General features: G+C 51.7%; 1 protein-coding gene across 1 annotated transcript in view; it reads right to left on the bottom strand.

Annotated features, from left to right (window-relative positions):
* The window catches only part of Dpp6 (dipeptidyl peptidase like 6), a 600,350-nt gene that overhangs the window by 215,672 nt on the left and 370,589 nt on the right, over window positions 1-14,089 (bottom strand). Inside the window, exon 5 of the mRNA XM_026406182.2 lies at window positions 2,377-2,451. Within this exon, the coding sequence (XP_026261967.1) occupies window positions 2,377-2,451 (75 nt within the window). The remainder of the gene's footprint in view (window positions 1-2,376; window positions 2,452-14,089) is intronic.

Genomic DNA, 14,089 nt, shown 5'->3' with positions numbered 1-14,089 from the left:
GGTGGTGGGGGAGGCCACATCGGAGAGGGCTCAGGGTCCCCCACCCTGGTCTTGCTGCCTGGTGAGTGGGCTGACCTGGAACTGGTTTCTGACCCACAGAACACGTGGGCATACCACATCTGACATTAGGTCATTGAATTTGTGGCATCCACCCCGCTGACACTGGCTCACTGCTCCCAGGTGGCCATGTCTGGGGCTGTCCTCTGAAGAGGCTTCTGTGGCCAGGGATTGGGCCAGGAGCCCACAGTGCAGGAGGAGCCGAGTCCTGTTCCTGAGGGACAGGGAGCTTGGAGGCGGCTCCTTACCCCGTGGACCCCTGCAGTCCTGGGAAGGCCTCTGGGTCAGAGGAGCCGCTAAGCTGACCCAGGTCCTGACCCTCAGAGGCCAGGCGACACTGATGCTGCGTGCGGCAGGCCACTGTGGGTGGGAGGTTGGCTGTGCAGCAGCAGAGAGCTGAACAGATCCGTCCCACGCCAACCATTCTCCAACTCAATGACCAGGCCATCAACTGGGCTTCGATTTAGACGAGATTTGGGGGGAAAGCTGTTTGGAACAGAACAAAGCTCCACCGGCCACAGAAGAGACCCACATTCACGCCTTTAAACTCTGCGGGAGATTCTTCACCATGTTCAGGGGCTTTTTATTCTTATTCTCTAAAGGAAAAATATTTTCCAGTTATCATCTCTCTTTCCTTTTAGAAAACCACAAAATGCATTAATATTTTAAAATGATCTAAAATATTGCATTTTAAAATTCCTTTTTTTTTCTTCCCCCAAAGAGTTTTGAAAACTGTGTTTGTCAAATATCCCTCAGCATGAAGGAACATGATGTTCTAATTAAATAAGTTTATTTCAAGGCAATTTTTACCAGTTAGTAGTTAGGATGGTTTTCAAGATAAAAGTTAGTGTTCCCCCATCTAGCTGAGTTTCAAGAGAATCCTCCAGATTCTGTACATTATGAAATGATAAGACTTTTTATCTACAAAGAACAAAACAAACTCACTTAGCAAACATTAGTTCTTTGGGGCAGCAATGATTTTTTTGAGAAGAAACAAGACATTGGAAAGCAACACACTTTGCCAACTGTAAGTCTGGACCACAACAATAAAAACATGGTTTGGATGATTTTTCCACCCTGCAGGCAAGTGTCTCAGACTAGAAAATGGAAATCTGTGCTTGGGCTGACTCTTTCTCAAACCTACTCGACAACTGTGTTTTTCCCGAATTCTTAAAGTGCAAGGAACCAGCCTGGGACTCATTCCCAAGGCTCCTGGGAACAGGATGTTCATGACCTCACAAGGTTTGGGTCCCACTGTTGGGTCCTCTGGTGACTAAGCAACTGGCTAGCTACAGAACCTCAAACCTTCTGAGCATCTAACTGCCCCCTCCTGGGGCAGCCAAAGGACAGTCCTTCTGCTGAAGTCGTCCCTTACTCGGGTGTACAGTGACGGTCTGGGGGGTTTCCAAGGGAGGCAAAGCACATGACACAGGCACCATCTAGGGATGCCCGGACGCAGTGCCCAGGCACTCCACACCCAGAGCCAGCTGAGGGTGAGCACAGGAGACGCGGCGTCCCAAAGCTAGCCACGGCCCTGGAGGGTGTCAGGTTCACCAACTGCACCCAGTCCAACAGATCAAGATGCCCGGTTTTTATTCTCTATCCAGACTCTTATAGCTAACAGACGTTCTGGAGAGCAAAAATAAACCAACAAACTGGACACGGAACTGAAAAAGTCTGCACTTGGAGGAGTGAATCTGAAACACCCAACAAGTAATAGAGCCTTCAAGTCAGATTCAAAAACTACATTTAGAGGAACAAAGTTGGGAGAGAAAAGAGGAGGAGGAAGGAAGGAGGGAGGAAAGAAGGAAAAAAGACCCAGGCTCTGGAGCTTGAGGCTGCTTCTCGAGCCCAGGGTGAGATTCACAGAGAGTTCTGGCAGAATCTGATGAGACATCAATACACAGTGCCGAGGACAGTGTTTCTATAACATGGGAGCCACAGCGCCGCTCTCTCCAAGCAGGGCACCAGGAGGTGAGGCACTCCGTGTGTGGGGGATGGAAGTGCCTTCTGTTGTCAGGGTGGAGGGCAGGGTTTCACATAATGCAGGAAGGGTGCCCAGCCAGGAGAGGTGGACCTCTGGGTCGAGGCCATCTCCCAAGAAGACCTGAGAGACGGCTCCTAAGTGAGTCTCTTCCTCTGCCCAGGAAGTTTCTGTACCTTCCGTCTCTCCTAGGTGGCAGTATGACACAACCCCAGGGCCACAGAGGATTTCAGGACTCAAAACTCAGGAAGAGTAAGGTTCAAGGAAATATATTCAATGAGGCATCAGAACAGAGATGTGGATTTTTTTTGTAGACAGAAAATGGAAGTACTCACTTGTTCCACGTTATACGAAAAAAGTGCATATTTTTTATCTGGAGATATTTCGTATCTGATGGCTCTTAATGATTCCTGAAAGACAAAGAAAAACAGAATTATTTATAGAGTGTCGTAGGTCACAACTCAGAATCCTGTAGTAGAACACTCTGATGATGCCATGTTCAAAATCTGCCAGTGAAACTGGTGAGCAGCCACCTGGCCGGTATCTACTAAAGATGGCAGCATGGGTGGGTAGAGAGTGGAGTAGCGTGCACACCATGAGGTCACTCAGCCATGAGGAAGAATGGGATCACGTCATCTGCAGGGAAATGGAGGGAACTTGGGAAACTGATGTTACATGAAGTAGCTAAACTCAGAAGGGCAAGGCTCATAGTCTTCTCTCACAGACGGAGGCTACAGGGGAAACGGAAAAGAACGGGGTGCCGGAGGGTCTCCTGAGATCAAAGGGAGGTGGGCAGAGGAAGGGGACGGAGGGGGGATCCTGGGGATGACCTTGGCCATGTGTGCATGTGTGAACCTACAACCACTCCCACCCTTGTGTACATCAACGTGGCACCAGCAAAACTGTGGAAAAAGAAAAACTGGGTGCAGCCTTTCTTTGCTAGCAGAACAGCATTTAGTTCACTGATGCTTTTCCAATTTTTTTTCAAAATGGTGACTGTGTCTACCAAAGCAGACGGAGAGACCCAAGCTCAGAAACCACCTTCATTGGCAGAACCCCCCCTGCAGGCCTGGGAGAGCGCCTCTGCTTCCTTCTCACACCCAGCAGCAGGTATCACGCAGAGTTGCCACTAAAACAGAACCACGTGGCACATGCGCCTCGGCACCCTTCTTGACCCTGTGTGGGCGTCCCCACGAGTTAGCACAGAGGACTTGGTGTCACTTTTTATGTCATATGTCTTCACTGCATAACAGGTGGTCACCAACCACGTCACTTTGCCTGGCCTCGGCCAGGCGTCCTCGCTGCTGTCACTCTGTACGTGCTCAGGTGACCACACCAGGAAGCAGGGAGACAGGGCAGGTGACGTCACACTGCTGTTTCCTGATGCAGCGAGACCCTGGAGGTGGTGACACACAGGGGTTTGGTCTGTCTGGAGTGGCGCTCATTGACACCACCCTCGCCACAGGTGCACTCATTCACTCGGTCCTCGCGCACGGGGGCAGTCTTGTTCCTCTTGGTGGTCACACCCCACGAAGTCACCAGAAACACAGTTTGGACACTGAGCCATCGCTCCTGGGAGAATCACGGGCCTGGGTTCCAGCCAGCCTTCCCGTGCCCAGTGACACTGACCAAGGCCTGGCCTGGCCTTCTGTGTGCTTCTGGCATGCTGTTGGCCCCGGGCACTGACCCTGGGCCACGGCGCCCAGTGAGGCTGACCACAGGGTGCTTTCTGTGAGACACATCACTCCTTCTGCTACCCAGGATGCTGGAAGGCACCTCAGCCCTTGCCTGGGGGCCCTTTTAACAGTGGACATGCCCAAGAACACAGCAGGTGGAGAGGCCCAGCGCTCCACAGGACACCCGCGAGTGCACCACACACAGTTGTAGGCGGCAGAGCCTCCTGCAGGCTCAGCCGGAGCCCCAGCCCCAGACGCCCCCCCTTTCCTCCCGCTGAGCTGGAGGACGGCAGGAGTGTGTGCTGTGGGGGATACAAATAAATTTGGTCACGAAGGCGAATCTGCAGATACAGACCTGGGGCTCAGGACACCAGAGGGATGGACGGTGCCTCCTGACCGCAGCAATCACCAACCTGTGAAGAAGGACCGCCAAGGGCCCTCCCTGAGGGGTCTAAACTCTGTGGGATGACAGCCGTCCAAGACTGGGAGTTTGTAGGACAGCCACCAAGGCTGGGAGTGAGGGTCAAGGATTTTTTTTTGCTGTTTTCATTTTTGATTCAACCTCCTGCCTGACTGCTTTCCAAACACACGCTGGGCGTTCGCACCCCCTGTGATGTCCAGAGGCTTCCATCCTTGGGCGCACAGGTGCTCTACCTCAGTGTGGCCCAAGGGTGTTAGAGGGTGCTGCGTTGACGGCCGAGGGCCCATGTCCCCTCCCACAGGGCGCTGGCTCCCTATCTCTGGTGCAGATGACGGGGTTTTGTCCTCAGAAACTCCCCCTCCCGCCCCCGCCACCCCTCGAGAGCTGTTTCCCGTGCCCCGATTTCACCCCCTGTTTTCTCTCAAACCCACTCTCCTGTTTCACCTGCCAATCAAAATTGCTCTTCTCCAGCTTCCTGGCTCACCCCCAACACACCCCTCCGCAAAGCCCCTTCGGCATCTGCCCTGGCCTTGGGCCTCCCTCCCGGCTCTTTCCTGCTTCCCTTGGTCTCCCTGACCTTAGACTAACACTTGGGGCCCCTCACTCCTCAGGTAAGAACCACTTCCTAGGTGACGGCATCCAGACTCCAGGCCCTAAAAACCAGGCTCCGCTGAGCGTCCTCCAGGCCATCTGCACCTGGCGGGCCTGACCTGGACCCCAGACTGCAGATCTGACTGCCTCCCTGAAGCTCTCCTGGTGTCCAGGGGGCATCGCCATGCATTCCCCAGCCCCGTCCCCAGCCCAGCTTCTGGAATCTTCCGCCTCCCCCCCAGGGGGAGCACCCATGTCTGGTGGCTGACGGCCTTATTTTCCTCACTCTGCTCTGCACGCCCCCTGTCCAGCGGTCAGAAATCACTACTGGTCTCCTGTCGAGGCAGAACAGGCCCCCACCCCGAGGCTGGGCACTGCTCTTGAGATGCTGCAGTGAACTTCCGGCTCTCCAGACCCTCACTGCCCTCACGGCGTCCGGTCCCACCACAGCCATCAGGGCCATCATCGGGTGTGGAAGTCACCGCCCAGCTCCCACGGCTTCCCACCCCACTGGAGGAGCACTGTAGGCACTGCCTGGCTGCCCCCTCCCAGCCTGTCCACCTCCGCCCACTCCGCCCCCATGCCTGCCTCCACACCTGCCCAGGCCACGCAGGGCCCCCACCCTGAGCCTACTTTCCTCTGGCCGGAATGTTCTGGTGCCCCCGTCCTTTTAGATTTTCCTCAAACCCACCTCTAAGTGACACCTCCTTGTCCCCCGACGGCCATAGGCAGAGAACAAAGAGCTGTGCCACCAATTTTCTATAATGGCCTTTTCTGGGTTAAGTCCTAGACCCCATCCTCATCTAAGACAAGACACATTTCACTCCTCCATCTTACACAGCACCCATCCTCACTAGATGGCAGGCTCCCCGAGACGAGGGGTGGTTGTTTTAACCCTTACCTCAGCGAAATCTTGTGGTTTTCAACATACAGGTCATGGCCGTATTTCATTAAATTTACCTCTAAATTTTGAGTGATTGATGTTTTTCACATATAAAACACACACGCATGTTTCGATTTCCATGTGAATTCTCCATCATTAGTCTGCGGGAACATAGAACATTTTAGAAACTTGACTTTATATTCTGAAATTTTGCTAAATCTGTTTCATTAGGTTTTTCTTTTTTTAAAGATTCCTGAGAATTCTCTACTTAATGTATTTCTGTGGATGCTTTTCTCCTTTTCGCCTGTGATCACCCTACCGTGCTGTAGAGGGGGTGTGAAGGCCCTGTGCTCACCTGGGCTTGGGGAGAGCGCCTGTTCACTGGTTCACATGGTACTAAGGTGGACCTTCCCTGTGGATGCTTTGGTCAGGCTGGAGATGCTCCGCTCCACTTCCAGTGTGCTCTGAGTTTTTATGATAAACGTGTGTTGGATTTTCTCAAACAGTTCCTAATATTTTTGAGACGATCAGGCTTTTCTGCTTTTCAATCTGCAGGCATCAGAAATGACACTGTTTGATCTTCCAGTGTTAAATGCACCTTGCACTCCTGGAGCGGATGTAGCCAGCCATGATGGAGCATCCTTTTATCTATGGTTGGATTCAACCTGCTCGCCTTCCCTTGAGGATTTCTGCATCTGTGTGCATGAAGGAAAACTGTGGTTGTACTTTTTTGGTGATATCTTGGTTGGGTTTTCCTTTCAGAGGACTTCCTGACTTCAGAAATGGATTGGGAAGGATTTCCTCCTCTTCTCTAATTATCCTATATCTAAGTCCCCTTTCTGTTGCTGTAACAAAATACCTGAGACTGGATAATTTGTAAAGAATCTAATTTTGTGGGCCTCACAGTTCTGGAGGCTGGGAAGTCCAAGAACATGGCACCAGCATCTGCTCAGAGTCTGGTGGGCTTCTTGCTGCACCGTGACGTGGCAGAGGGCACCATGTGGCAAGTCAGAGCAAGGGTGCTGGCTGGTGAACGTCCTCCTTGTCTTATAAGGTCACTCGTTTTCTCTGGGGCCGTCTCACAGGACCTCAGTTGATGCCAATCACCACCCGTAGGCCTTTTCTTACTGGTGAACCCAAAGGATACATTCAAATCACAGTGTTCTCTACGCGCCTTAGAGCTGGGCTGATCTTCCTTAGTGGTTGGTGGGACTGGTCAGGAAAGCGGCCTGGGCCACTTCTCCTCGTGCATGAGCCCAGGGCTGTCCCCGTAAGAAGTCCTCCACTGGAGAGCCGCGGTCATGCCTGTCTTTCAGGAATTTCTCTATTTCTTTATCATTGACGCACTTATTAACATAAAGCTCTTCAAAATATCCTCAGATCCTTTTCATATCCATAGTGATGGCTCTGAGTGGGAGCTGATGCTTCACCTCCATCTCCATCTAAATAACTCCAGGAGCAGAACCTCAGTGGAACACGGTGGGACTCCAGTGGACCCCGCGGGAGCACCACTTTCTGAGCAGAGCCAAGCCACCTGTTGGTGGTGCTGGCTGGGACCACGCCACCTGAGTTGGTGGGGCCCACGAGGCCCTACAGCCAACACCCTGGCCCTCCCAGCCTCCAGGCCCCCAACGGCTAGGGACACTCGAGACTGAAGGTCCACGTTTCCACCCAGCACCCACACACTCAGGACTCTGAACCCCAGATCTACTTCCCAGGTGACCAGGGCTCAGCTTCGGGGTCTCCTGAGACGCTTCCTCTTCTTTTCATTTTCTGGTCGGTTTGGAAGAACTCTCCGTAGATTACTAACACTATCTTTTTGTTTGTTGCCTGGATTTTTTTGCATATATTATCTGCCATTTTAGTGTTTAAAATTCTATAAGGTAAGTGAAATATAGCAGCCTCTTTTATCTTTTGGAGTACACATTTTGAGTAAAAAGTTCTCTTTTTCACTAAACCAAATGACAGATTTTTCAAAGCAGTTGATCCTTTAATACAATTAGAATTTAATTTTTTGTCTTTATGAACTGGTACCTGAGCTCCTTGTGGCTGAACTCTGGTGCGGCCTGGCTGTCCGGCCGTGTGTCCATTTCCCCCAAGCTCTTTGTATGTCAGATGCCCATCATGGGGAGCCTATTTAGGATTCTTCAGCCTTTCACCACTCTGGGCTGTTTCTACGCAGAGCTTGACAGCGGGGAGCCTGGACTGCGGGTCCAGCAAGGCCAGTTCACAGCACTTACTCTGAGATTCTGAGGACTCCCTGACTTCTGGGGCCTCTGTACAGTGGAGGTGACCCAGGGCCTCTGTACAGTGGAGGAGGTGACCCGGGGCCTCTGTACAGTGGAGGTGACCTGGGGCCTCTGTACAGTGGAGGAGGTGACCCGGGGCCTCTGTACAGTGGAGGAGGTGACCTGGGGCCTCTGTACGGTGGAGGTGACCTGGGGCCTCTGTACAGAGGAGGTGACCCGGGGCCTCTGTACAGTGGAGGAGGTGACCTGGGGCCTCTGTACAGTGGAGGTGACCTGGGGCCTCTGTACAGAGGAGGTGACCCGGGGCCTCTGTACAGTGGAGGAGGTGACCTGGGGCCTCTGTACAGTGGAGGAGGTGACCCGGGGCCTCTGTACAGTGGAGGTGACCTGGGGCCTCTGTATGGAGGAGGTGACCCAGGGCCTCTGTACAGTGGAGGAGGTGACCTGGGGCCTCTGTACGGTGGAGGTGACCTGGGGCCTCTGTACGGAGGAGGTGACCTGGGGCCTCTGTACGGAGGAGGTGACCCAGGGCCTCTGTACAGTGGAGGAGGTGACCTGGGGCCTCTGTACGGTGGAGGCGTCCTGGGGACTCTGTACGGAGGAGGTGACCCGGGGCCTCTGTATGGAGGAGGTGACCCGGGGCCCCTGTACAGTGGAGGTGACCCGGGGCCTCTGTACCTACCAAGGCGGATGTGAGAGTTCCAAGGAGGGATGGTAACACCTGGGCACAGTGACAGCCTGGAAGTGTCACTGCCACCGAGCTGAGTGGGACGTCGATTATGTCCTCATTCCAGGTAAAAGAGCAGACGGCCCTGCTCCTGGCCACATGCAGGTGACTATTCTTATACATAACAATTAAGATTATTTTGTCAAATGTTTGACACTAAAGGATTTCAGATTTCTGATGAGGATTATATTCATGTTTGGTATCAACCTCAAGAGAGTTAACCTTTCATTATTATCTTGATATCTAAGACCATACTGCATCCTTACATTTTTTCAAATATTTAACAAGATTTTATAGTTTATTGTAGTTCTCATGGTGTTCTTGTTGTTAGTATGTATCTTATATTCAGCCACATTAACAGACTTACTAAGTATTTTTTTAAAATCTAATGTCTTTTAGACTTTCCAGGGATGGAATTGTAGGAAAAGAAGATGTGTTTTTTTTTTCCTTTTCTTTTCTAGCTCTTATTCCACTTATTTGTAGAAACATCTTAGATCTTGAGGTGAAGGTGAGGTTCCCCCCCCCCTGCCCATAGCTGGCTGCATCTGAAACGGCTTTGGGTTTTGCCACTGGGATAGTTTTCACTGATGGTTGGTTCTTGGTAAATAAAGTACATCATATTTAAGTGGCTATTGATTCTGTTCTCATCCAGGGAACTTTCTGGAAGTTGCTGACAAGCTTCACCGATGCCCCTTCAGCACTAGCCATGAGATCCTATGGATGTTCTGCTGTTGGTTGGTTGTAACCGTGTTTGTTGATTGACTTCCTGATGTTTAAGTACCTTGTCATGAGGAAACCTCATCGATTCATAGCCTGGCCCTTGGTCAACAGGAAGAAGGGAATGGGGGCTGGTGAGATTCTGAATGGTGGGGGCCACACCCTGCCTCTGGCCCCTGATTCATCTAAATACCATCTCGAAGTCCTGGGTGCCATTCCCAGTACTGCTTCCTGGTTGGTAAAGTAGAAAATGGGAAAGTGGGTGGCTGTGGCTCCGGGAAGCGTCCAGGTGTTTCCGCCAAGCTCTCGCCAACCTGACAGCAGGATTCCCTGGGACTCTGCATGAGGCTAACCTGACTCCACAGTTTGCATCTTGAGCCTGAGGGCAGTGAGCGGGTGGCTCCAGGAGTGATCCTGAGAGAGCAGCGCGGGACCCGCAGGCAGGAAGGGACGGGAAGCTGTAGCATTCTCCCAGTTCAACTGCAGTCCAGTGATAACAGAGGGGCCCTTTGTGCCATCGGGAGGTGACCTCCGGTAGCCCCCTGGTCCATGGTTTCACTTCCGACACTTGCAGTTACCCATTCAACCACGGACTGAAAATGCTGATCGGAAAATTTCAAAGATCATTCATGTTTCACACTGTGTACTGTGAGCTCTCTCACTTCCTGCTCCATCCGCTGAGCCGTGGATCGCCCCTGCCCAGCGTGTCCACGGTGTGCATGCCGCCTGCCCGAGGCTCACTCAGCTGCCTCAGCATTGCAGCGCTCGCTCGTCTTCGGGGGACCCTTCTTATACTAATCAGGGCCCCAAAGCCAAGAGCACGGGTGCCGGCCACGTAGATCTGGCAAACAGAGCTGTAAGGGGCTGACTTGAAGGGAAAAGGTGACAGCTCTTGACTTAGCAAGGAAAGAAAAAAATCCAGTGCTGGATTTAGCAGAATCTTTGTTAAGAATGAATTTCTATCCATGAAATGGTGATAAAGGACAGTGAAGTTCAGGCTGGTTTTGCTGCTGCACTTGAGGCTGCCTCGATGCTGGCCTTGGTGAGCTTAGGTAAGATGGGCTTGGAGAGGTGGAGGTTCTGGGCACCCTCTGGGGGTGCTGGAGTCCTCTGTGGGCAGGGGCCTCGGTGGCTTGGAAGAGACAAAGCTGAGCTCAGTGATCAGGCTTCGGCTGCCAACTGTGTGACTTAGAAACAAATTCTTTTTACCTCTTGTTTTCTGGTCTGTCAAATAAGAATGACTGGCACTGTGGCTCGCGGGATTCCTAAGGACTACTTCCACAGAGTGAGCACCGTGCGCGGGGTTTAGGACGCGCTGCTCCATTGAGAGCACCCAGAACAGCTGGTGCACGCTGCCTCCAAGTGTGGCTTGCCCTCCACAGTCTGCCACCACCCCTCATGCACACAGGCTCAGCCCCCAGGTGACCCCAGCACTGCGCCATCTCCCTGCCAGAAGGGGCCAAGAGCTCCACGTGCCCCGGGTCCCCTCAAACCACTGTCTTAACTCAGGGCCCTTCTCTCCCCTGAGCAGCCCCGGGGGACTTCTGGACTGTCCACCTTCCCTTCTCTCATCCCCTTCATTACCTAAAACCCACTGAACTGTCCTGCTCAAAGCTGCTGTCCCTTCCGTTTGCTTGGCAGTAAAGTCTAGCAGCCACTAAGGTCCCTGAAGATGAATCCCGCCCTGGTCCTGGGCCTTGGAGCCACCAACCTCCACACCCCCTACCTCCCTGCCCGAGATATGAACCTCCCAGCCGCACACTCTGCCCCAAGGCCATGGGCCACTCACCCCTCAAGTTCCAGGACGGCTGAGCCACTGCACCGTGAGCCTGTGCAGGGGGTCAGCAGCCCTCTTCCTTCCCACGCAGGTCGATCTCGGGGCCCAGTGTACTCCAACGCAGAAAGATGGCCACAGCGCTTACCCCGCCCACACCCAGGCTGGAAGGTGCCCAGCGGCAGAAACTGTGTTCTGTCTCAATCGCCTCCACCACCCAGAGCCTGGCTCGGAGGAGGCTTCCCTCAGTGTCCTGTGACGCGCAGCTGGTCAGGGGACCGACAGCTCATCGCTGTGGCTGACGAGGACTGTTGCTGGGGCCCAGAAGAGGACCTGTGACTTTCAGATCTCCTAAAGACGAGGTAGAAAGCAGTGTGCACACCTTCCAAAATCAAAAGGGCAGCCTGTGAGATGATGATCAGCATAACTACACGTAAGAAATATTTAGTAAGAGAATTAGAAAATCAGAGAAAGAGAAAAAGAGGAAAAGAAAGGAAAAGGGGGAAAGAAAGGGGTCCTCGGAGACTCAGAAACAGCCTCAGATTCACAGTGGGTCACTCTGCGGCTTTGCACAGCACGTCTGCGGCAAGGCGGGGTCTTCACGTGCCGGGGGCCATCAGAGCGTTCCGAGGCAGCCTGGGCTGCAGGCTTGGCCCTCCCAGCTGCAGACCATGGGGCCACGTCCCCTTCCTGTTTCTTTTCTGTGCCCAGTGCAGTCCAGCCTGGGGCAGCGGGTGCCCCCTGCTGCTGGGGGCTGGCTAACCTGCCTGATCCCGGCAGGTCTCTGCGGGGAACTCAGGACCTTAGGAGCTGAAATGCAGCAGGCTGCCTGTCCCCACCAGGGGTGACGCCAGGCAGAGCTTCCTGTGCCGCTGCACCAGGCTCCGCACAGAACCAGGGCTTCCTTCTGTCAGCGCCACCTCACAGGGTAGAGAGCAGCAGCACGGAGCACTTTGTGGCCATTAAAGGAAGCAGAAGGGGTGGAATTAATGGAATTGAGGAGGTGGAATAAGCACTGCAGTCACTGGGTGGAGAGGGGCAGGCGACCTCAGGCTCCTGCCTGCTCTACCCTGGCCCCCTGGAGAGGCGGCCCGCCCCCAGCTCTCCTGGTAACAGTGGCCCAACCCTGTCCGCTCTCTGGAAGGAGTCAGGCTAATTAGCTTTCAGAGACCGAGATAAACATTCAAATTCTGTGTCTAATGATCATATGAAGTCAAAGGCAGATATAAACCAGAGAAACAAACACTTTTTAAATGTTAATTTTGTGGTTAAGATAAGTGATGAACACAACTAAATTAGTCATTAAGACACAAAATGCAAGGACACGGACATCAGTTCCGCGGAATGCTTTTTCCCAATGGACTTACTTTCCGGCCCAGGGTTTCCACGACCATCTTACAGCTGACGACAGTCATCCCTGGAAGAAGCTCATCTCTCTGAAACATGAGGCTCAATTTTACGAACCTGATTAATTGCTGAACGAATGGCACTGGACCAGCAATTATGGAAATGAGCACATTAGGAAATAACACACAGACTTTCTCTGCCCAGTGTGCCCAGGGGAGGCTCCGGGTTCACTTCCAGCCTTTCTGGACATACTGATGATGCTCACACTTGTCACCTGAGCTCTGTGCTACATTCTCCTTATTCAGTATAAAATCACAAATATTCTTCCTAGCTCCTATTTCAATGGCTGCCCCATATTTTATCTGTTTTTTGTTTACTGGTCTTGTTTGCCTAGTCTCAGGCATTTTTACTGTCACACACAATGCTGCCACACTGTGCCTTTTAGATTATTTACTTGTGAAAATTTCCCTGGAGTGACTTGAAATGCATAAATGTTTCTACTGCCCCTGAAATGAACAGCCAGGCTGCCTTCCACACACCCAGCACGATTTAAATGATCCAGTGAACCACAGGATCCACCTCTCCACTTCTTGTTGCCACTGGAATTATCAGTGAAGCGAGCACAAGAAGTCTGAGCACCACAATCCAGACGGAGATTTGTTCCGGAACATTCCTGGTGGACCAACAGCATGGAAGGTGGAGCTCAAGCCACAGTGTGTGTGGATTCCTTTTCTAAGGAAAGCAGGGTCTGAATACTGACAGAGTCTCCAAACACCATTCCAGACTCAAAGACCTAAGTGTCAGGCAAAGGCCGAACACTTCATCCTCCATGATGGTTCAGAAGAATTGGAGAGTGTTAAGTTCTATAAGAACGACTGTCCCCATGAAATCCGATTAATTAACTTCAGCAAAATATCTTCAGCCCAGTTTAAGGGCACTCCTACTGGAGAGGGTGGGAAGAAGGAAAGAAGGAGAAATCATCAACAAAGAGGGACGAGAGCCTTCAGGAATCCGGAGGCCACGGGTCAAATGTTCAAAGACCCTGTTTGGGCTATGAGACACATGGCTTAATTTTCAGGGGAAAATGTTATATACACAGATGCAAAAATTCTCAATAAAATTCTGGCAAATTACATAAAAGAACATATTAAAAAAAAACAGTGCACCACCATCACTGTCCAGGGCATGCAAGGGTGGTTCAACATATAGAAATCAATAAATATAGTTCACCACATCAACAGACTTAAGAACAAGAATCACACGATCATCTCAATAGATGCAGAAAAGCATTTGACAAAATACAGCACCCCTTCATGTTCAAAACACTAGAAAACTAGCAATAGTAGGAACACCCTGAACATTGTAAAAGACACCTGGGCTAAATCCAAGGTCAATATCAGTGTAAACGGAGAAACATTGAGAATATTACCTCTAAAAACTAGAACAAGAAAGGGACACCCTCTTTGACCATCAACACAGTCCTGGAAACTCTAGCCAGAGCAATTGGATGAAAGCAATTAAAGGGATATGAATAGGAAAAGAAGAACTCAAACTATGACTATCTGCTGACCACATGATTCTATATTTAGAAGATACAAAGAGTTCCACCAGAAAACTTCTAAAATTAATAAATTAATTCAGCCAAGTAGCAGGATATAAAACA

The sequence above is a fragment of the Urocitellus parryii genome, chromosome 3, assembly GCF_045843805.1.
Source record: "Urocitellus parryii isolate mUroPar1 chromosome 3, mUroPar1.hap1, whole genome shotgun sequence".
Classification (NCBI taxonomy): Eukaryota; Metazoa; Chordata; class Mammalia; order Rodentia; family Sciuridae; genus Urocitellus; species Urocitellus parryii.
The sequence above is the reverse complement of the archived record's forward strand: the minus strand, read 5'-3'. Positions and strand labels throughout refer to the sequence as shown.